Source organism: Nerophis lumbriciformis, linkage group LG03, assembly GCF_033978685.3.
Source record: "Nerophis lumbriciformis linkage group LG03, RoL_Nlum_v2.1, whole genome shotgun sequence".
NCBI lineage: Eukaryota > Metazoa > Chordata > Actinopteri > Syngnathiformes > Syngnathidae > Nerophis > Nerophis lumbriciformis.
The window spans coordinates 20,137,149-20,162,426 of NC_084550.2; the positions used below are offsets into that span (position 1 = coordinate 20,137,149).

The 25,278-nt window shown below is 37.6% G+C and overlaps 1 protein-coding gene across 2 annotated transcripts in view; it reads right to left on the reverse strand.

The window, feature by feature from the left end:
• The window catches only part of LOC133580734 (annexin A13-like), a 56,310-nt gene that overhangs the window by 13,034 nt on the left and 17,998 nt on the right, over positions 1–25,278 (reverse strand). Inside the window, exons 3-7 of one of the 2 annotated variants that reach the window (XM_061934970.2) lie at positions 18,399–18,493; positions 18,152–18,319; positions 18,044–18,077; positions 3,007–3,086; positions 1,502–1,570 (exon numbers count right to left, since the gene is read on the reverse strand). In XM_061934970.2, the coding sequence (XP_061790954.1) occupies positions 1,502–1,570; positions 3,007–3,086; positions 18,044–18,077; positions 18,152–18,319; positions 18,399–18,493 (446 nt within the window). Of the gene's footprint in view, positions 1–1,501; positions 1,571–3,006; positions 3,087–18,043; positions 18,078–18,151; positions 18,323–18,398; positions 18,494–25,278 lie in introns of both variants that reach the window. The other variant, XM_061934961.1, reaches the window with a different exon arrangement.

The following is a 25,278-nucleotide window of genomic DNA, read 5'->3' on the forward strand; positions in this document are numbered from 1 at the left end:
ATAAAAAAAAGTAAGCTTTTAGTTATTTTTTTTATTTTTTTTGTTCGTAATTGGTGTCTAATCTTCATTATTTACTCCAAGTTATTACAGTATGTCTCTACATACATATTTATTTATTTATTTTTAGTTAATTTAGGCCAAACAAACACTTGTTGTTACGTACGTTGGCCAGAGGGGGAACACTTCAAATTTTTTACACACACTTGTTATTTCATATGTTGACCAGAGCGGGATCACTTTTAAAACCGACACACAGTCAATTTGAAAAATCCCTCCCTTTTGGGACCGCCCTAATTTTGATAGATTTCACCACCAGGGGGTGCAAATGAGACATTCTCTATGAGATGCATGATTTCGGTCCTAACTTGTTCACCGGTCCTCATATGGACGGTACTTCTCCTTGTTGATGTCTCAAGAATGGTAGAAATACAAGAACACACACACACACACACACACACACATTCTTGTATTTGTTACCTTCTTGAGACCTCCGAAAAAGGCCCACCTCTTTAGGACTACCCTTTCTAGATATATAACGATTTGTATTTACAACATTGATATAATATATATACAAACTTTGCAAATACAAATAAAGGTAAGGTTTTAGTTATTTAAAAAAAAAATTGTTCGTAATTGGTATCTAATCTTCCTTATTTACTCCAAGTTACTACAGCATGTCTCTACTTATTTATTTTTAATTAATGTTGGCCAAACAAACACTTGTTATTACGTACATTGGCCACAGGTAGAGCACTTCAAATTTTTTACACACACTTGTTATTTCATATGTTGACCAGAGCACTTTAAAAAAAACAAAAAAAACTGAAACACCAAAAAAATAAAATAAAATCTCCAAATGATAACCGAGCGCGGCCACCGCTGCTGCTCACTGCTCCCCTCACCTCCCAGGGGGTGGAACAAGGGGATGGGTCAAACGCAGAGGGTAATTTCACCACACCTAGTGTGTGTGTGTGGGACTATCAGTGGTACTTTAACTTTAACTTATTATTTCCAGGCCACATAAAATGATGTGGCAGGCCAAATGTGGCCCCCCGGGCCTTGAGTTTGACACCCCCTGCTCTATAAGGTGCTGCTGCTTTTGGAACCTTAAGGGCACACGCCCAAGGGATCAATTAACTTTGATCAAATCTAATCTAATCGTGTGGTTAACGTTACAGGCAGACACACACACTAGGTGTGGCGAAATTGTTCTCTGCAATTGACCCATCACCCTTGATCACCCCCCTGGAAGCTGAGGGGAGCAGTGAGCAGCAGCGGTGGCCACGCCCGGGAATAATTTTTTGGTGATTTAACCCCCAATTCCAACCCGTTGATGCTGAGTGCCAAGCAGGGAGGTAATGGCTCCCATTTTTATAGTCTTTGGTATGACTTGGGGGTGTGTGTGACAATCATTGGTACTTTAACTTTAACATTCCAAAACATTGGAATCCCGTGGATTTGCAGACAAAGAATAAGATTATGAATAAGTGTGAGAAAGCACCTCAAACAAGGAGGCGGCGTCCTGTTCGGCTAAGTCCTCGTCCACCTCGTAGCCCTCATCTCTGCTGGCCTGACAGAAGATGACAAGATTTAGTGGAAAAGGCAAAGCGAGGGATTAGACAAACATCCCCACATAGGTCGTCGTCATCTGCAACACATTCATAGGGACATATTTGTTGTGTTTGTGGTTTCTTTGGAGTGGAAGGAAGGAAGGGAGGGAGGGAGAGTGGGGGGTATGCAGGCACAACAATGGCGCCCTGTGTCTATAAAACGTCTCAGTGGGCCGATACAAGCATGACTATTGTGTGAGAATTGTCACAAAGCAAAATTCCATATTAGATCATGATGAATACCAAAAAGTATTTGGCCACCTGCCTTGACTCACATATGAACTTGAAGTGCCATCCCATTCCTAACCCATAGGGTTCAATATGATGTGGGTCCACCTTTTGCAGCTATTACAGCTTCCGGGAAGGCTGTCCACAAGGTTGCGGAGTGTGTTTATAGGAATTCTCCACCAGTCTTCCAAAAGCGCGTTGGTGAGGTCACACACTGATGTTGCCTGGCTCTCAGTCTCCTTTATAATTCATCCCAAAAGGTGTTCTATCGGGTTCAGGTCAGGACTCTGTGCAGGCCAGTCAAGTTCACCCACGCCGGACTCGGTCATCCATGTCTTTATGGACCTTGCTTTGTGCACTGGTGCACAGTCATGTTGGAAGAGGAAGGGGCCCGCTCCAAACTGTTCCCACAAGGTTGGGGAGCATGGAATTGTCCAAAATGTTTTGGTATCCTGGAGCATTCAAAGTTCCTTTCACTGGAACTAAGGAGCCAAAAACAACCCCACACCATAATTCCTCCTCCACCAAATGTGACACTCGGCACAATGCAGACTGAAATGTAGCGTTCTCCTGGCAACCTCCAAACCCAGACTGGTCCATCAGATTGCCAGATGAAAAATCTTGATTCATCACTCCACTGCTCTCGAGTCCACGTGCTTTACACCACTGCATCCCACGCTTTGCATTGGACTTGGTGATGTATGGCTTAGATGCAGCTGCTCGGCCATGGAAACCCATTTCCATGAAGCTCTCTGCGTACTGTACGTGGGCTAATTGGAAGGTCACATGAAGTTTGGAGCTCTGTAGCAACTGACTGTGCAGAAAGTCTTTGCACTATGCCCTTCAGCATCTGCTGACCCCTCTCTGTCAGTTTACGTGGCCTACCACTTGGTGGCTGAGTTGCTGTTGTTCCCAAACTCTTCCATTTTCTGATAATAAAGATGTACAGGTGGCATCCTATGACAGTTCCACGCTGGAAATCACAGAGCGGCCCATTCTTTCACACATGTTTGAAGAAACAGTGTACATGCCTAAGTGCTTGATTTTATACACCAGGCCAAGTGATGAGGACACCTGATTCTCATCATTTGGATGGGTGGCAAAATACTTTTGGCAATATAGTGTATTAGTTTTGGGATCAGGTGAATTAAAAAAAAAAAAAACGTACCTGCAGGAGTGAGGTGAGAAGGTTCCTCACGTCTCCGCTGGTGTCATCCTCGATATCGGCTGTCAGGTCCTGTTCGTGCACTGCAGAATCATTGGAAGTTACTTCCGACAATAATAGTCTTTAATGTACAGTACAGGCCAAAAGTTTGGACACACCTTCTCATTCAATGTGTTTTCTTTATTTTCATGACTATTTACTTTGTAGATCAGGGGTCCCCAAACTGCGTACCAAAAATGATTATCATACTTAGTTTTTTTTAATTATTATTGTTTTTAAATCGGTCCTTTGTAATCCATTTTCTACCGCTTGTTATTCTCAGTGTCATATTGTCTAAAAATGCATTCTCCCATCGATAACGTGACATTGCACTCGAAATATATATATATATATATATATATATATATATATATATAAATATATATATATATATATATATATATATATATATATATATATAAATATATATATATATATATATATATATATATATATATATATATATACACAGTATATCTTTGGCATCTTAGTCACAGATTTGATGTTTATTTTTTTATTTATTTTAAATTTTTTAAATTTTGTAATGGTATTTTAATTATTAAGTTTATTTTATTTTATTTTTTAATTCAAATCGTTTTGTCATCCTGTTTTAGTCAATTATTAGTAATATATTTTCAGTTTTAATGAGTGTTGTAATTGTTGGAATAATTGTTTGTAAGTTATCACAAAAGAAATGTTGTATTATGAATGCTGTATTTCAAATGTTGTATTATGAATGCTGTATTTCGAGGCCTAACAAAAGGATGAAGGCTCGGGAAACGCCACTGTGAGTTCAGCACGGACAGATGGCAGGATGTGCTCAACTCCTGGAGGAACTCTCTTTGAAGTGTTAAACGAACTCTCTTTGAAGTAATTCACAAACTCTCTTCCAACTATTTGGTCAACGCTATTTACGACACGCTGCCTTCTTGAAGTCACTGTGGACAGGAGACGGAAGGGGTTGTCCATTGTCCTCCAACTCTCTTCCAACTATTTGGTCAACGCTATTTACGAGACGCTGCCCTCTTGAAGTCACTGTGGACAGGAGACGGGAGGGGTTGTCCATTGTCCTCCAACACCTGCCCCAGCTGGATCCAGGAAGAGCCAAGCCCGAGAAGTCCTCTTCTTGGACTTCAAAGCGACCAAAAACAATGACTGTTTTACATACCTCCCCATTCCTATTGTGACATATGTTGGTGCGTGAACACGGAAGATCTGAATTAAAAGAGGAGACGAGAACCTTCTTCGTCAGAGCGTGCTAAGACACTGTAAGAGGTTACAGGTTGAAGCCGTCTCTCCTCAATTGAGTCCAAATTGAATTCTGTCTCTGTTTGATTCCTTGCCTTTTGTCTTGTGTAACAGATGTCCTGTATTTGAACCTGACATCTAATTGGTCCTTCGAGCCGGATTCCAACACGTCTGACGATTCCAGCATGAGTGAGTGAAACCAGAGGACCATGGCAACCAAATCCTGATTGAGGAACTGCTTTTTCTTCATTTCGGGCTGGAATTGAAAGGCTGACGGAAATCCGAGGACAACAGGAAGGAAGGCAGAGAGCAGTGAGTACGTTTTAAATTGACGAAGAAAGAAACGACTGAGAGAAAGTGTGTGACTGAGGGTTACGACGCATAGACAAACCCTGTAAATCCTAGGCTCTAACAGGTAAAACAAACCCTGTAAATAACAGGTAAAAAGGCCAAATTAGAGGGAAGTCGGAGTCCAACGTCCGTGAGTATTAAAATTTTAAATAAAAACTGAATTAAGATAAAAACTGAAGAGGCAAAAAGACTGCAGGTAAACGGAACCGCGAAAACTGGAATCCGTAATATCCATAAACAAACATACTAGGGGGTGTCGGAGCCCACAATAATTTGAAATATCCGTGAACCATTATCCTGGGGACGTCGGAGTCCAACAGACCTAAAATGGTCTATTCAGAATAAAAAACTGAATTTTGTCCGTGAAAAAACAATAACCTGGAGGGCGATGGGATCCTCATGTAATAAACATTGAAATTTCCGTAGATCAATATACTGAAAGGTGTGAATGTGAGAGTGTGTGGGAGTAATCGCCATTAGGCTATCACTCCATATTAAAGTTGTGAGAAGTAAATAGTGGGTTATTGTGGATGCTCTAGGCAAGACACCTCCACTGGGGAACCATCTCCAGTAGAAGCGACGTGTACCACAATAATAAATTAAACCACTATCTTACAACAAAAACAAAAGTAATCCTTATAAGTTTTCGGCTCTGTAGGAGGCGACGGATTACTCCAAATTCACAAAATAGGGAAAGGGACAAGTAAACCAAAGGTTAGTCCAAAAGACGAGTTAAAATGTAAAGACTGGAAAGCGGTAGAAATAACAAACCCAGATTTACTGAAATTTCTCGATGACTGGATATCAAAACATAAATTTACCGGATGTCTCAAAGTAGGTGATATTCTAAAGTTGCGAGAATCAATAATAGAAAAATGCGGAAGTAACAGAAAAAAGCTAGCCAGAATGGGGTGGGACCACACGGGGTGCTGGATGAGAATGGCTCAAAATAGAAAAGACGGAGAAAGACAGAAAAAAAAAAAGGAAGAGCAGGAAGAAAGGAAAATAAAAGGAAGAGAAGAGGCAAAAGAAAGGGCTAAGAGAGAAAAAAAAGCTAATGTTTCATAGAACAGAAGATTATGAAACAGGGTCAGTTAGGAAAAAGCAAATAGGAGAATAATCTCAAAGTGCTAACGTGAGAGAAAAGTAAAAATAAATGAAGAAATGGGGAAAAATCAATAATAAGAATTAATGCAAAATGAAATAAACTAATGCGAGAGAGAGAGAGAGATAATGGGGGTATTGAAATAAGAGATGAAGAAAAGGTAGACTGAAGATATACATGTATGTTTGGATATATAAAGAGCGCTTTTATATATACAAATATATATATGTATAATTAAATAATGGAATAAATAAAAACCTAGATTAATAACTATAATAAGAGTTGAGATGTATAGTATGATAAAATGATAAAGTGGGTTACATGGTTATTAGCTGAGGAAAGAAGAGAGAGAAAAAAAAAAAAAAAGAGAAATCTCTTCAAGTGTTGCTGACCTTTGCCCTAAGAAATGCACTCACGCCCTCACACACCACCTTGTGTGTGTGTGTGTGTGTGTGTGTGTGCGTGGCGCAGTGGGGGAGGTGTGAAAGTGAATTTATTACATGTAAATTTAAAGTAGGTTTAACTTTGAAGTGTAGTATAACATTCTTAAGTTAGATTCAATATTTGACTATCAATTCCCTAAAAGAGCATATCATCAAATACTTAAGAGGAAAAGAAGTGTCAATCATATTAACAACTTCAGGTATGACCTATTAAAACAAGAGTGGGAAGAGGTGTATACAGACGATATAAACACGGTCTATGATTCTTTTCGTAAACATTATATTACTCTGTATAACAAGCATTGTCCTGAGGTTCCATGCAGATCTAAACAAAGGCAAAATAATGCACCTTGGATGATAAACAGTTTGAAAAATGCATGTAAAAAGAAAAATAGACTTTGTAAGGCGTTTATCAAATCAAGAACAGAGAATGCTGAAAAACGCTGTAAGAACTACAAAAACAAGTTGACCAATATATTGAGACAAGCAATGAAAGGAATACAAAGAAATTATGAGGATGATGTTGAACAAAAAGGACATCTATGTATGTCCAGACAATAAACCAATCTTACAAAGAAAAATCGGTATAAGTGAGCAGCAATATTGAGCCAAGGTTGAACTCATGGCTCAACAGGAGGGATATGAATGCCCTTATACAGAAGTACTATACTTCCTATAGTTTAATTCTTATAAAAAAAATTGTATAAAACATCTAGGCAATTAACTAAATAAGAGTGAAGGAAAACATTATTGTCTGGTCATAGTAGATGCATTTTCAAAGTAGTTAGAAATATTTCCTAAAGGAAAAGCAGATGTGCTGACAGTAGCAAAAGCATTATGCAAATATTTAGTAAAAATGTACATTAACATTACAAGTACAACAGGACTAACACCATTTGAAAGATAGTGGAAAGACCAACCTGGGTACACTTAAAAAGGTCATTTCTGTTGAATCATCCAATAAGGAAAGGGAAGCAAAGTCTGGTAATAGTGTGGACGCACACGATGACTAGAGTTGAGCCAAACCACTGACCTTGGTAGAGGAGTGAATCAGCAGAAATGACACCCCAATGGCTCAGACGGTCCATAACATATGGGTTAACGATATTGGTACTGGTCGGCCCTGCCCCCCTAATATGGTTCACTTGGGAATCTGAGTAAAATGTAGAACTCAGGAAACAAAATGATACTGCACCCATAGTAAACCCAAACCACTGGCAGAATCAAGAAGTAAAATACACTCACAGGGGAGGTCGTATTAGAAGACGGGCAATGGGAGGATTCGGAGTAACCCCATTAGTGGAAAAAAAAAAATGCCAGAAAACCCATGCCAGAAAAACAGTAATGGGAAAAAGTATTTGGGATTGTATTTAAAAAGGTCATATAATGAAAAAAAAAAAAAGTATTTGGAATTGTATTTGTGTTATCAAAGGGACATGTTAACTAGCACACTACAAATTCCACTGTGACAAAGTTGTAAGCATACCATTTGATGGTGTGTCAAAGTTTGATAATATTTGGTTCCTGTTTTGGTAATTAATTTGTTCCTTATGGCGGAGCAAGTGGGAAAGGCTACAAAAACTGATTGTGTTGTATGTATAAGCCCAGACAATTACTCAAGATGAGTCAAAAAAAAGTTGAATTGAAGTAATGAGCAAAACAAAATTGACCCTGTAGCTAAAGAGACAAAACAGAAACCAATATTTGATAAATATGTGAAAAAAGCTAATTATACCTGCATTAACATGCAAGGCTCTGTACAACAGTTAGGAAATGTATCATCAGATAACTGCATACACATAGTAAAAGTATCAATATTTGTACAAGAATTGTTAACACGCCTGAACAGTTTGATATCTGAACATTGGAAAATAATTAGACATGATGTAAACTGGCAAAGTGTTGTAGATCCAACTTATATTGATGGGTGTCCAAGAGGTGTATCTGACGACTATAAATTGGTAAATCAAGTTGCAGCTGAATTTGAATCATCCGTCTACTGGTGGTGTACGATTAACAAGAATGTTGACAGAATAAACTATGTCCACTACAACGTACAGAGATTGGGAAATTGGACACAGGCCGGACTTGAAGCAGTCGCTGATCAACGCCGCCACCTTCCTTATGGCCTTTCAAAACCGTATGGCGCTGGACATGTTGTTAGCGGAAAGAGGGGGTGTGTGCGCAACATTTGGTGAACAGTGTTGCACGTTCAAACCAAACAACACCGATGCAGAAGGTAGCCTGACCAAAGCACTAGAAGGCCTTTGCACCCTCAACGGTAAAATGAAAGAGCACTCAGGCATAGATACATCTATGTGGGATGGGTGGATGGACGGTTTCGGCAAATACAAGTCTTTGGTATCATCAATTCTAGTATCTATGGCCGTGTTTGTAGCAATACTGACGTTGTGTGGATGTTGTTGTATTCCCTGTCTGCGTTCCCTGCTTAACCGTCTGATTACCACAGCGATTAGCCCAGCAGATGATAAAGCTGTTCAGATGCACTTCCTGGCGGACGATAAGGAAGATGAATCTGATGATGGGGATACCTACCTGGATGGTGTTCCTGATCTGTTTCCAGACCCGAGTAACAATGAGAAAAATTGATGTTGAACTCTGAGTGTAAACATAACTTTGTCGTAAGGAAATTAACCATTAACTGAAAATTGCAAGACGAAGTTATTAGGGATAAGGAGATTATGGGAACGTTTTTGCGATAAACAGGGGGGAAATGTTGGAATAATTGTTTGTAAGTTATCACAAAAGAAATGTTGTATTATGAATGCTGTATTTCAAATGTTGTATTATGAATGCTGTATTTCGAGGCCTAACAAAAGGATGAAGGCTCGGGAAACGCCACTGTGAGTTCAGCACGGACAGATGGCAGGATGTGCTCAACTCCTGGAGGAACTCTCTTTGAAGTGTTAAACGAACTCTCTTTGAAGTAATTCACAAACTCTCTTCCAACTATTTGGTCAACGCTATTTACGACACGCTGCCTTCTTGAAGTCACTGTGGACAGGAGACGGAAGGGGTTGTCCATTGTCCTCCAACTCTCTTCCAACTATTTGGTCAACGCTATTTACGAGACGCTGCCCTCTTGAAGTCACTGTGGACAGGAGACGGGAGGGGTTGTCCATTGTCCTCCAACACCTGCCCCAGCTGGATCCAGGAAGAGCCAAGCCCGAGAAGTCCTCTTCTTGGACTTCAAAGCGACCAAAAACAATGACTGTTTTACATACCTCCCCATTCCTATTGTGACATATGTTGGTGCGTGAACACGGAAGATCTGAATTAAAAGAGGAGACGAGAACCTTCTTCGTCAGAGCGTGCTAAGACACTGTAAGAGGTTACAGGTTGAAGCCGTCTCTCCTCAATTGAGTCCAAATTGAATTCTGTCTCTGTTTGATTCCTTGCCTTTTGTCTTGTGTAACAGATGTCCTGTATTTGAACCTGACAGTAATATACAATGCACATATTTAATTATAATTTTCACATTTTAACTTGATGTTTTGTTGATAGGGTACATTCATGTTTGTTGACAACGCCGAGCAAGGCTGTACAAGCCAATTCTTGAGTGACAGTCCCTGTTGCATTTAGTGCAAACATGTGTAGAGACTTCCTCCCGCTCCTGCTGTGCGATGGTATTTGCAGTACGTTTCCTCCTGTCTCTCTTCTCCTCTGCGAGCTGGCCTGTCCTCAAATCAGCCTCTGCGATACCCCGTCTCACCGCCAGACATTTCGGTTTTCCGCCTGTATCTCCCAGCTGTCTAATATACAGGTAAAAGCCAGTAAATTAGAATATTTTGAAAAACTTGATTTATTTCAGTAATTGCATTCAAAAGGTGTAACTTGTACATTATATTTATTCATTGCACACAGACTGATGCATTCAAATGTTTATTTCATTTAATTTTGATGATTTGAAGTGGCAACAAATGAAAATCCAAAATTCCGTGTGTCACAAAATTAGAATATTACTTAAGGCTAATACAAAAAAGGGATTTTTAGAAATGTTGGCCAACTGAAAAGTATGAAAATGAAAAATATGAGCATGTACAATACTCAATACTTGGTTGGAGCTCCTTTTGCCTCAATTACTGCGTTAATGCGGCGTGGCATGGAGTCGATGAGTTTCTGGCACTGCTCAGGTGTTATGAGAGCCCAGGTTGCTCTGATAGTGGCCTTCAACTCTTCTGCGTTTTTGGGTCTGGCATTCTGCATCTTCCTTTTCACAATACCCCACAGATTTTCTATGGGGCTAAGGTCAGGGGAGTTGGCGGGCCAATTTAGAACAGAAATACCATGGTCCGTAAACCAGGCACGGGGAGATTTTGCGCTGTGTGCAGGCGCCAAGTCCTGTTGGAACTTGAAATCTCCATCTCCATAGAGCAGGTCAGCAGCAGGAAGCATGAAGTGCTCTAAAACTTGCTGGTAGACGGCTGCGTTGACCCTGGATCTCAGGAAACAGAGTGGACCGACACCAGCAGATGACATGGCACCCCAAACCATCACTGATGGTGGAAACTTTACACTAGACTTCAGGCAACGTGGATCCTGTGCCTCTCCTGTCTTCCTCCAGACTCTGGGACCTCGATTTCCAAAGGAAATGCAAAATTTGCATGGTTGGGTGATGGTTTGGGGTGCCATGTCATCTGCTGGTGTCGGTCCACTCTGTTTCCTGAGATCCAGGGTCAACGCAGCCGTCTACCAGCAAGTTTTAGAGCACTTCATGCTTCCTGCTGCTGACCTGCTCTATGGAGATGGAGATTTCAAGTTCCAACAGGACTTGGCGCCTGCACACAGCGCAAAATCTACCTGTGCCTGGTTTACGGACCATGGTATTTCTGTTCTAAATTGGCCCGCCAACTCCCCTGACCTTAGCCCCATAGAAAATCTGTGGGGTATTGTGAAAAGGAAGATGCAGAATGCCAGACCCAAAAACGCAGAAGAGTTGAAGGACACTATCAGAGCAACCTGGGCTCTCATAACACCTGAGCAGTGCCAGAAACTCATCGACTCCATGCCACGCCGCATTAACGCAGTAATTGAGGCAAAAGGAGCTCCAACCAAGTATTGAGTATTGTACATGCTCATATTTTTCATTTTCATACTTTTCAGTTGGCCAACATTTCTAAAAATCCCTTTTTTGTATTAGCCTTAAGTAATATTCTAATTTTGTGACACACGGAATTTTGGATTTTCATTTGTTGCCACTTCAAATCATCAAAATTAAATGAAATAAACATTTGAATGCATCAGTCTGTGTGCAATGAATAAATATAATGTACAAGTTACACCTTTTGAATGCAATTACTGAAATAAATCAAGTTTTTCAAAATATTCTAATTTACTGGCTTTTACCTGTATGTATATATATATATATATATATATATATATATATATATATTAAACAATTAAGAAAAAAAGGGCAAAAAAGATGAAAAAGAATACATATATAATAATTAATTAATTGAACAAATTAATTGATAGATTACTCCAGTGTTTTTCAACCTTTTTTGAGCCAAGGCACATTTTTTGCGTTGAAAAAATGCGGAGGCACGCCACCAGCAGAAATCATTAAAAAACGAAACTCAGTTGACAGTAAAAAGTCGTTGTCGCAATTGTTGGATATGAATTTAAAGCATAATCATCAATATAGCTCTTGTCTCAAAGTAGGTGTACTGTCTGTCACCACCTGTCACATCATGCCAGGACTCATTTTGACTTTTTGGTAGTGTTTTAGTTCTTGTCTTGCACTCCTATTTTGGTGGCTTTTTCTCTTTTTTTAGTATTTTCCTATGGCAGTTTCATGTCTTCCTTTGAGCGATATTTCCCGCATCTACTTTGTTTTAGCAACCAAGAATATTTCAGTTTTTATCCTTCTTTGTGGGGACATTGTTGATTGTCACGTCATGTTGGGATGTACTTTGTGGACGCCGTCTTTGCTCCACAGTAAGTTTTTGCTGTCGTCCAGCATTCTGTTTTTTGTTTACTTTGTAGCCAGTTCAGTCTTAGTTTCGTACAGGCCAAAAGTTTGGACACGCCTTCTCATTTCAATGCGTTTCCTTTATTTTCATGACTATTTACATTGTAGATTGTCACTGAAGGCATCAAAACTATGACACCTGTGAAGTAAATAACCATTTCAGGTGACTACCTCTTGAAGCTCATCGAGAGAATGCCAAGAGTGTGCAAAGCAGTAATCGAGCAAAGAAGAAACTAAATACATAACTTCACATGTGTTCATTCATAGTTTTGATGCCTTCAGTGACAATCTACAATGTAAATAGTCATGAAAATAAAGAAAACGCATTTAAATGAGAAGGTGTGTCCAAACTTTTGGCCTGTACTGTGTGTGTGTATATATATACACATACAGTATATACATACACACATACATACAGCCCGGCAGTTTGGGGACCCCTGTTGTAGATTGTCACTGAAGGCATTAAAACTATGAATGAACACATGTGGAGTTATGTACTTAACAAAAAAAAGGTGAAATAACTGAAAACAGGTTTATATTCTAGTTTCTTCAAAATAGCCACCCTTTGCTCTGATTACTGCTTTGCACATTCTTGGCATTCTCTCCATGAGCTTCAAGAGGTAGTCACCAACAAGAGTTTTCCCTTCACATGTGTCATAGTTTTGATGCCTTCAGTGACAATCTACAATGTAAATAGTCATGAAAATAAAGAAAATGCATTGAAATGAGAAGGTGTGTCCAAACTTTTGGCCTGTACCGTGTGTGTGTGTGTGTGTACATACACACACATATATATATATATATATATATATATATATATATATATATATATATATATGCGTTATGACCAGTTGTTCCTCCCAGGGAATTCAAGTTTCTGGTCGTCGCTCCCAAGCTCTTTACGACACTTAAAGCTGAGTAAAAGAACCACCAGAGACAGAATAGGTATTTTGTAATATATTTGCAAAGCTTTGTAAATATAAATGAGACCAGTCCAGCATAGAACATTCAATCACGCAGCTAAGATGGTCTGCTCTAAAATATGTAAACCTTCTCTTCTATAAAGTCTCTCTCCCTCCCACCCTCGTTGTCTTGTCTTTCCAGCCCAAACACATGCCCATTGTCTTCCGCATCTGGACAGAAGAATAGATAAGAAGAAGGAGTATCTCTCTTTCTTACATTCCATACCCAAGGTTATCACACAGTATTTGCAGACAACCAAAAGACCACAATTGGAAGAAAAACACTAGCTGTTTTGTAATATGATTATGAAATTAAAGAAGTAACACTTAAATACGGATATATGTAAATATCTGCCTCCGACAAATATATATATATATATATATATATATATATATATATATATATATATATATATACACACACATACATACAGTCTAGCAGTTTGGGGACCCCTGTTGTAGATTGTCACTGAAGGCATCAAAACTATGAATGAATACGTGGAGTTATGTACTTAACACAAAAAGATTAAATAACTGAAAACAGGTTTTATATTCTAGTTTCTTCTTTGCGCTGATTACTGCTTTGCACATTCTTGGCATTCTCTCGATGAGCTTCAAGCACACCTGTGAAGTGAAAACCATTTCAAGTGACTACCTCTTGAAGCTCATGGAGAGAATGCCAAGAGTGTGCAAAGCAGTAATCAGAGCAAAGGGTGGGTATTTTGAAGAAACTAGAATATAAAACATGTTTTCAGTTATTTAACCTTTTTTTTGTTAAGTACATAACTCCACATGTGTTCATTCATAGTTGTGATGCCTTCAGTGACAATCTACAATGTAAATAGTCGTGAAAATAAAGAAAACAATGGGAAAATGCATTTTTAGACAATATGACACCGAGAGTAACAAGCGGTAGAAAATGGATTACAAAGGACCGATTTAAAAAAAAAAAAAAAAAAAAAATGTTTTTAAAATTATGATAATAGTCAAGAAAATAAAGAAAACACATTGAAATGAGGAGAAGGTGTCCAAACTTTTGGCCTGTACTGTATTCATCCCGGTGAAACCCTATAACTGTACTACTATTTGCTTTGTAAAATAGTAAATGTTTCTACACACGCTAAAAGACAAAACTTTGGTCAGCTTTGTATATTGCTGCAAAGGCGTCTCGATCCGATATCGCTATCGGTCCAATATCAGCGGATGATATCGACTTGCGTCTAAAATATCCGATACAAGCAGTTTACTTCTGCAAAGCAGGATAACGTCTAAATAAGCTCACAAGGTTGGACTTTTTTTCTACTTTAGTCAATTCATTTACAAGATGTAATAATTGTAGGCTACACGACAGCTTAGCACACAATAGCACACGAGCTGCGTAATATGTGTCCTTAACTGCAGTCTAAAACGGATAAACAAGTATCGAATAATTTAAGTTGCATAATACTTACACATACAAAGTCTAAAAGGCCGGAGGAAAGCGTATTAGAAAGCATCCAGTATTCCCTATACTTCATTTAAGGAACTATTGTGGGCACCAAGTGTCAAAAACATAAATCTGCCATAAGGTTATTGTTTTTGGAGTAATTTAATTTGATCAAACCTTTTCTTACGTTCCACATTGCAAAAATATAAAAAGTTTGTACGATCCCTGCTGATATCGTATTGGATTAGTGTTGGTGTACTTACACTCAAGGGTCTAATATCGGTATCGTATTGGAAGTGAAAAAGTTGTATCGGGACACCCCTTATTATCCAGGCTGTAATAGCAATCTATGTGTGAGGGGCGGGGCAAAATTTGGCCACGACGCATTTGCAAAGAAAGTCCGTAAAATAAGCCACTTTTGAACAAGAACAACATTCCCCCCCACCCCCGAGTTATTTTCTCGAAAAAGAGTATCCGGAGGAGTTTGATTACTCACTAAATTAAGCGAGAAAGTCACTAAGCTGGCAACACTGATCCCTCCTGCTCAGTCTTCTTATTCTCTGGCAGACCAGGTGCGTTATAATGTCTTTTATAAATGAATGTACGGGAACAACCCTTATCAGTGTCAACATTTCAACTTTTCGCCGGTTTTATTCTTACAATGTCGAGCTGCAACGATTAATCGATGAGGAAAAAAGCGTCCATTCATATTATCGTATTTTTCGGAGTATAAGTCGCACCGGAGTATAAGTCGCACCTGCCGAAAATGCATAGTAAAAAAGGAAAAAAACATATATAAGTCGCACTGGAGCCCGGCCAAACTATGAAAAAAACTACGACTTACAGTCCGAAAAATACGGTATGTTGCTTCGATTAATTGTTTTAATGCATGTAATAAAAATCTATCAAATCCAAATATTTATTTTTTTAATAATACATTTTATTTGATATAGCGCTTTTCAGAGTACTCAGACGCTATACAGGATATAAAATTTAAAAAAATGTTTTTAAATATAAAACAGTTCAAAGTAATAATATAAAATACATAATAAATAAATATAATAAATACATTTTAAATACATAGTATTTATATTGAGTTGAATTTTAAATATATGCAATTTGTATAATGCACAAGTGTTAAAAGTGCAATTTCAAAGTTGATAATGTGCATTTATGGCAAGCAGAGCAATTGTTTATTTCAACTATTTTCTTATTTTCAACAAAATAAAGAGGGAAAATTAAGAAAAAAAGAGGAAAAAAGGAAAAGATGAAAAAAATTAATATAAAAAATATAGAATAATTAATTAAACTCGACTACTAAAATAATCGATAAGACATGTCATGTAAAGGCAAAAAAAAGGGTTTTAATGCATGTAATAAAAATCTATCAAATCCAAATATTTATTTTTTTAAATACATAATCTTTATATGGAGTTGAATTTTAAATATATGCAATTTCTATAATGCACACGTGTTAAAAGTGCAATTTCAAAGTTGATCATGTGCATTTATGGCGAGCAGAGCAATTGTTCATTTAAACTATTTTCTTATTTTCAACAAAAAAATAAGAAAAATTAAGAAAAAAAGGGATAAAAAGGAAAAGATGAAAAAATATATAATTAATATACAATATAAAAATATATAATTCATTAACTAAACAAATTAATTGATAACTACTCGACTACTAAAATAATCGATACGACATATCATGTAAAGGCAAAAAAAAAAAAGTTTTAATGCAGGTAATAAAAATCTATCAAATCCAAATATTTTTTTTTTTAAATATATAATATTTATATGGAGTTGAATTTTAAATATATGCAAATTCTATAATGCACAAGTGTTAAAAGTGCAATTTCAAAGTTGATAATGTGCATTTATTTGTCCACACGTTTATTTCAACTATGTTCTTATTTTCAACAAAAAAAGAGGGAAAATTAAGAAAAAAAGGAAAAGATAAAAAAATATATAATTAATATAAAATATAAAAAATATATAATAATTAATTAACTAAACAAATTAATTGATAGATTACTCGACTAATAAAATAATCAATACGACATTTCATGTAAAGGCAAAAAAACAACGTTTTAATGCATGTAATAAAAATCTATCAAATCCAAATATTTCTTTTTTTAAATATATAATATTTATATGGAGTTGAATTTTAAATATATGCAAATTCTATAATGCACACGTGTTAAAAGTGCAATTTCAAAGTTGATGATGTGCATTTATGGCGAGCAGAGCAATTGTTTATTTCAACTATTTTCTTATTTTCAACAAAAAAAAGAGGGAAAATTAAGAAAAAAAGGGGAAAAACGTAATAGATAAAAAAAATATATAATTTATAAAAAATATATAATAATTAATTAATTAAACAAATTGCATGTAATAAAAATCTATCAAATCCAAATATTTCTGTTTTTAAATATATAATATTTATATTGAGTTGAATTTTAAATATATACAATTTCTATAATGCACACGTGTTAAAAGTGCAATTTCAAAGTTGATAATGTGCATTTATGGCGAGCAGAGCAATTGTTTATTTCAACTATTTTCTTGTTTTCAACAAAAAAAAGAGGGAAAATTAAGAAAAAAAGGGGAAAAAAGATGAAAAAAAATGATATAAAAGATAAAAAATATATAATTAATTAATTAAACAAATTAATTAATAGATTACTCGACTACTAAAATAATCGATACGACATGTCATGTAAAGGCAAACAAATAAATAATTATAACACTCCTGCATTACATAATATTGATTACTATAGTGATTTGTTTTACTCACAGGCTCCCTCTACAGTCTTAATGTGGAACGCACTTTTAAGTAAGTTTGCCGAGTAAAAATCCACGGCTGTAAAACGTGCATAAAGACACGATAAATGAAAAAAAAAATAAAGGGTGAGCTTGGCGTTGTTGGCGTGACCCCAGGATGCAGGGACGAGAGGCGACGTGCGGATAGTAAAATATTTAGAAAAAAATAAAACAAAATGAAATAAGATAGTCATTTAAAAAATAAGTCAACACTCAGGCGGAGGTACAGTAGCTGAGAGTGAAGACAAACAGGAAGTGCAATGCAAAATAAGAGTGCTGGACAGGAACTAGATGCTAAAAACCCGTCACGATCGCAGCAATGCTACTTACTTCACCGAGTATTATTTATTTATTTTTATTGTGATTACTTATTGTGAATAAAATTGAGAACAGGAAGTGAACAAAAGTCTCAGCAACTGCTATGTAAAGGAAAAGGGTCGGTTCCTACTCCTTTTCGAACATGTTGAAAAGACAAACATGGAAATTGTGATGCATCATGTTGTATGCGTGCATGTTCCAAATAACACAACATGATTGGTGTCCAGGCCAGGGTCACCATGGCAACGATCAAGCCACACTATACACACCAACAGGATTTAAAAGGTGTATCTTATACATTTTGATGATGATTTACCCAATAATAGAACCTACCTTGGGCATATGCTTCTTTGTAGTCCACGATGTCCTGACAGAAAGAGAAGGAAAAAGAGTTGAGGAACCCACCCGGACAAACGGGAACATGCGAGACGGCGGCCACACCTCATTGGTCGACGTGCACAGGATCTCCACCAGCACCGCCTCGTCCGTGCCCGCCCCCTTCATGGCCTTCTTCAGCTCCTTGGCGAAGTACCGGTTGGGAGCCTCCAGCATGGCCACGATGGCGCTCTCCAAGTTCCCGGTCAGCTCCTTCCTCAGGACCTCCTCCAACTCCTCAAAAAAGGTAGAGACGTACCAAATTGCCGACGGGCGGAGAGACACGGGAGGTAAAAAGGCGGGAGGGACTTACATCGTCAAACTTTTCAAAATAGGCCTGCTTGATCTCCAGACGCTGGGCCGCGGAGCGATTGGCCAATATTTGAATAATGGCCTCCTCGTCGGTGCCTGGGAAATAAACACACTTCTAAATATGCAACATCGACACAGACGTCATAAAGTCGTCAAAGCTCGCCTTTTTTAGCAAACGCACACAGCACCAGCGTTTTGGATAGAAGAAAGCTAAACATATAATACATCATATTTGGCAGCAGTTATGTGTAAGTTTCACTTTTATTTATCGTGGTCAAAAGTGTACATACACTTGTAAAGAACATAATGTCATGGCTGTCTTGAGTTTCCAATCATTTCTATTTTTTTGTGATAGAGTGATTGGAGCACATACTTGTTGGTCACAAAAAACATTCATGAAGTTTGGTTCTTTTATGAATTTATTATGGGTCTACTGAAAATGTGACTTGGTTAAAAGTATACATACAGCAATGTTAATATTTGCTTACATGTCTCTTGGCAAGTTTCACTGCAATAAGGCGCTTTTGGTAGCCATCCACAAGCTTCTGCTTGAATTTTTGACCATACTTGACAAAATTGGTGCAAATTTGTTGGTTTTCTGACATGGACTTGTTTCTTCAGCATTGTCCACACATTTAAGTCAGGACTTTGGGAAGGCCATTCTAAAACCTTCATTCTAGCCTGATTTAGCCATTCCTTTACCACTTTTGATGTGTGTTTGGGGTCATTGGTGTCAGGTTCAAACACTGATGACATCTATTAAACAAGACAAGAGGCAAGGAATCAAACAGAGACAGAATTAAATTTGGACTCAATATTGACGAGAAACATGGCGACTGTACTCTCTGTACAGTCTTCAACCATGCTCTCCCACAAGATTGCACTCCTGCTTCTTTATTTGACTTCCTCCCCCCCACCTGACCACAGCTGCTTCCAAAGGGAAGTGGGTCGTAAACAGCGTTGGCTTTGGTTACCGAACAGTTCAAAGAGAGTTCCATAAAATAGCTCAAAAAGAGTTTGTAAAATACTTCAAAAAGAGTTTGTCTGGAAGTTGAGCAGATCCTGCCATCTGTCCGCTTTGAAGTCACAGTGGAGTTTTACAAGCCTTCTTCTTGGTACGTTTCAAAGACAAGCCCCTGTCCTTTTGTCTTCTTATCAGGAACACAATGTTTTTTGTGATAACTTAAAAACAATAATTCTAACAATTGTCCTGTTGGAACACCCAACTGTGCCCAAGACCCAACCTCCGGGCTGATAATTTTAGGTTGTCCCGAAGAATTTGGAGGTAATCCTCCTATTTACTCTCTGTAAAGCACCAGTTCCATTGGCAGCAAAAACAGTCCCAGAGCATAATACTACCACCACCATGCTTGTCAGTAGGAATGGTGTTCCTGGGATTAAAGGCCTCACCTTTTCTCCTCCAAACATATTGCTGGGTATTGTGGCCAAACAGCTCAATTTTTAATAATAATATAAAACCAACATAAAAACAATATAAAAATAACTTTTTAAAGGGTAAAACCAATTAAAACAATAAATAGAAATCAAAATTTTAAAAACACGGAGGACCACACAACTCACGTTGTGTTAAAAGCCAAAGAATAAAAGTGGGTCTTAGTTGGAACATGGAGGGGCAGAGTGTTCCAGAGCTTAGAGCCGACCACAGAGAAGGCCCTGTCTCCCCTGGTTTTAAGTCTGGTCTTGGGCACCACGAGCTGGAGCTGGCTCTCGGACCTCAGAGCGCGCGCAGGAGTGTAAATTTGGATGAGGTCCGAGATATAACGAGGTGCCAGTCCATGTAAAGCTTTAAAAGCAAACAGCAAGGTTTTCGTGCTGCCGCCTTCTGAGCTTAGAGAGCTTTTTGGCTAATGCCAGCATAAAAATCATTGCAGTAGTCCAGGCGACTTGAAATAAAAGCATGCACGACTTGTTCAAGAAGGTTAAAAGATAAAAACGGTTTTACCTTTGCTAAAAGACGAAGACGATAAAAACACGGTTTTAAAACGCCATTGACTTGTTTGTCAAGTTTAAAATCGCTGTCTATAGTGGCGCCAAGGCTGGTGACTTTGGGACGCACATCATTTTGTAATAGTCCCAAGATAACAAAACATCACTTACTGTACAATGTCTGCTGTCATTAGGATGACGACTGCTAGGATGTTCACATATTCCATATTAGTTGAAGAATGACTCATAATCCTTGCAAAAAAAGGGTCTTTTCCAGGTCTAAATTGGCTGTCAAAGTGTACCAACTTGTCGGAATACGTCCTCATCCTTCTACTATCCAAGTGAGAGGCATGATTTGTGATCTACAATAAATATACAGGCAGCAAGGAAGCAGCAGACCACTCGATGTAAACATAGTGACTATAAATAGTTTGTCTGCGTTAGCACTTATAATAACAATATCACTAATACTTGGTTAATATTCAAGTCACGACATGTAAATGGAGTATTGTTGGCGCCCTTTTTGAATGGTTATTTATCTGATTTTATGGGGGAAATATAGGCCGTCCAATTAGCTCCGCTGTAAGTAGACTTTTATTTACGAGTTAGAATATGTATTTAAAATTTTTCTTTATTTCATTATGATTGTGAACGATAGGAAAAATTCCCAAAAAATTGCATTTCCCTCTTAAGGACTTTTGTGTATTAGCGTGCTAGTTTTCAGTAAACACTTAGCGCTCTAGTTGTCAGCTTGCGAATAGCGCTTTGGTTCGCTTTACTTAACATCACTGATTATTACTCAATGCAGACCTCATGAGAGCCAACAAACATAATAAAACGTCACTTACTGTACAATGTCTGCTGTCATTAGGATGCCAACTGCTAGGATGTTCACATATTCCCTTTTAGTTGAAAAATGACTCATAATCCTAGCAAAAAAAGGGTCTTTTCCAGGTCTAAATTGGCTGTCAAAGTGTACCAACTTGTCGGAATACGTCCTCATCCTTCTACTATCCAAGTGAGAGGCATGATTTGTGATCTACAATAAATATACAGCCAGCAAGGAAGCAGCAGACCACTCGATGTAAACATAGTGACTATAAATAGTTTGTCTGCGTTAGCACTTATAATAACAATATCACTAATACTTGGTTAATATTCAAGTCACGACATGTAAATGGAGTATTGTTGGCGCCCTTTTTGAATGGTTATTTATCTGATTTTATGGGGGAAATATAGGCCGTCCAATTAGCTCCGCTGTAAGTAGACTTTTATTTACGAGTTAGAATATGTATTTAAAATGTTTCTTTATTTCATTATGATTGTGAACGATAGGAAAAATTCCCAAAAAATTGCATTTCCCTCTTAAGGACTTTTGTGTATTAGCGTGCTAGTTTTCAGTTAGCACTTAGCGCTCTAGTTGTCAGCTTGCGAATAGCGCTTTGGTTCGCTTTACTTAACATCACTGATTATTACTCAATGCAGACCTCATGAGAGCCAACAAACATAATCAAACGTCACTTACTGTACAATGTCTGCTGTCATTAGGATGCCAACTGCTAGGATGTTCACATATTCCCTTTTAGTTGAAAAATGACTCATAATCCTCGCAAAAAAAAGGGTCTTTTCCAGGTCTAAATTGGCTGTCAAAGTGTACCAACTTGTCGGAATACGTCCTCATCCTTCTACTATCCAAGTGAGAGGCATGATTTGTGATCTACAATAAATATACAGGCAGCAAGGAAGCAGCAGACCACTCGATGTAAACATAGTGACTATAAATAGTTTGTCTGCGTTAGCACTTATAATAACAATATCACTAATACTTGATTAATATTCAAGTCACGACATGTAAATGGAGTATTGTTGGCGCCCTTTTTGAATGGTTATTTATCTGATTTTATGGGGGAAATATAGGCCGTCCAATTAGCTCCGCTGTAAGTAGACTTTTATTTACGAGTTAGAATATGTATTTAAAATTTTTCTTTATTTCATTATGATTGTGAACGATAGGAAAAATTCCCAAAAAATTGCATTTCCCTCTTAAGGACTTTTGTGTATTAGCGTGCTAGTTTTCAGTTAACACTTAGCGCTCTAGTTGTCAGCTTGCGAATAGCGCTTTGGTTCGCTTTACTTAACATCACTGATTATTACTCAATGCAGACCTCATGAGAGCCAACAAACATAATAAAACGTCACTTACTGTACAATGTCTGCTGTCATTAGGATGCCAACTGCTAGGATGTTCACATATTCCCTTTTAGTTGAAAAATGACTCATAATCCTCGCAAAAAAAGGGTCTTTTCCAGGTCTAAATTGGCTGTCAAAGTGTACCAACTTGTCGGAATACGTCCTCATCCTTCTACTATCCAAGTGAGAGGCATGATTTGTGATCTACAATAAATATACAGCCAGCAAGGAAGCAGCAGACCACTCGATGTAAACATAGTGACTATAAATAGTTTGTCTGCGTTAGCACTTATAATAACAATATCACTAATACTTGGTTAATATTCAAGTCACGACATGTAAGTGGAGTATTGTTGGCGCCCTTTTTGAATGGTTATTTATCTGATTTTATGGGGGAAATATAGGCCGTCCAATTAGCTCCGCTGTAAGTAGACTTTTATTTACGAGTTAGAATATGTATTTAAAATATTTCTTTATTTCATTATGATTGTGAACGATAGGAAAAATTCCCAAAAAATTGCATTTCCCTCTTAAGGACTTTTGTGTATTAGCGTGCTAGTTTTCAGTTAGCACTTAGCGCTCTAGTTGTCAGCTTGCGAATAGCGCTTTGGTTCGCTTTACTTAACATCACTGATTATTACTCAATGCAGACCTCATGAGAGCCAACAAACATAATCAAACGTCACTTACTGTACAATGTCTGCTGTCATTAGGATGCCAACTGCTAGGATGTTCACATATTCCCTTTTAGTTGAAAAATGACTCATAATCCTCGCAAAAAAAAGGGTCTTTTCCAGGTCTAAATTGGCTGTCAAAGTGTACCAACTTGTCGGAATACGTCCTCATCCTTCTACTATCCAAGTGAGAGGCATGATTTGTGATCTACAATAAATATACAGGCAGCAAGGAAGCAGCAGACCACTCGATGTAAACATAGTGACTATAAATAGTTTGTCTGCGTTAGCACTTATAATAACAATATCACTAATACTTGATTAATATTCAAGTCACGACATGTAAATGGAGTATTGTTGGCGCCCTTTTTGAATGGTTATTTATCTGATTTTATGGGGGAAATATAGGCCGTCCAATTAGCTCCGCTGTAAGTAGACTTTTATTTACGAGTTAGAATATGTATTTAAAATTTTTCTTTATTTCATTATGATTGTGAACGATAGGAAAAATTTCCCAAAAATTGCATTTCCCTCTTAAGGACTTTTGTGTATTAGCGTGCTAGTTTTCAGTTAGCACTTAGCGCTCTAGTTGTCAGCTTGCGACTAGCGCTTTGTTTCGCTTTTCTTAACATCATTGATTATTACTCACTGCAGACTTTACGAGAGCCAACAAACATAATACAACATCACTTACTGTACAATGTCTGCTGTCATTAGAATACCGACTGCTAGGATGTTCACATGTTCCCTTTTAGTTGAAGAATGACTCATAATCCTCGCAAAAAAAAGGGTCTTTTCCAGGTCTAAATTGGCTGTCAAGGTGTACAAACTTGTCGGAATACGTCCTCATCCTTCTACTATCCAAGTGAGAGGCATGATTTATGATCTACGATAAATATAAAGGAAGCGAGGAAGCAGCAGACCACTCGATGATGTAAACATTGTGACTATAAATAGTTTGTCTGCATAAGCACTTATAATAACAATATCACTAATACTTTGTTAATATTCAAGTCACGACATGTAAATGGAGTATTGTTGGTGCTTTTTGAATGGTTATTTATCGGATTTTATGGAGGAAACGAAGGCCCTCCAATTAGCTCCATTGTAAGTAGACTTTTATTTACGAGTTAGAATATGCATTTTTTTTAAATTTATTGTGAACGATAGGAAAAATTCCAAAAAACTGCATTTCCCCCTTAAGGGCTTTTGTGTATTAGCGTGCTAGTTTTCAGTTAGCGCTTAGCGCTCTAGTTGTCAGCTTGCGACTAGCGCTTTGGTTCGCTTTTCTTTAACATCACTGATTATTATTACTCACTGCAGACTTTACGAGAGCCAACAAACATAATACAACATCACTTACTGTACAATGTCTGCTGTCATTAGGATGCCGACTGCTAGGATGTTCACATATTCCCTTTTAGTTAAAGAATGACTCGTAATCCTCGCAAAAAAGGGTCTTTTCCAGGTCTGAATTGGCTGTCAAAGTGTACCAACTTGTCGGAATACATCCTCATCCTTCTACTATCCAAGTGAGAGGCATGATTTGTGATCTACAATAAATATACAGGCAGCAAGGAAGCGAGAAAGCAGCAGACCACTAGATGATGTAAACATAGTGACTATAAATAGTTTGTCTGCGTTAGCACTTATAAAAACAACATCACTAATACTTGGTTAATATTCAAGTCACGACATGTAAATGGAGTATTGTTGGTGCTTTTTAAATGGTTATTTATCGGATTTTATGGGGGAAATATAGGCCCTCCAATTAGTAAGTAGACTTTTATTTACGTTTATTTACGAGTTAGGATACCGGTACATATATTAAAAAAAAAAAAAGTATTTCATAATGATTGTGAACGATAGGAAAAATTCCAAAAAACTGCATTTCCCCCTTAAGGGCTTTTGTGTATTAGCGTGCTAGTTTTCAGTTAGCGCTTAGCGCTCTAGTTGTCAGCTTGCGAATAGCGCTTTGTTTCGCTTTTCTTAACAACATCACTGATTATTATTTACTGCAGACCTCATGAGAGCCAACAAACATAATAAAACATCACCTACTGTACAATG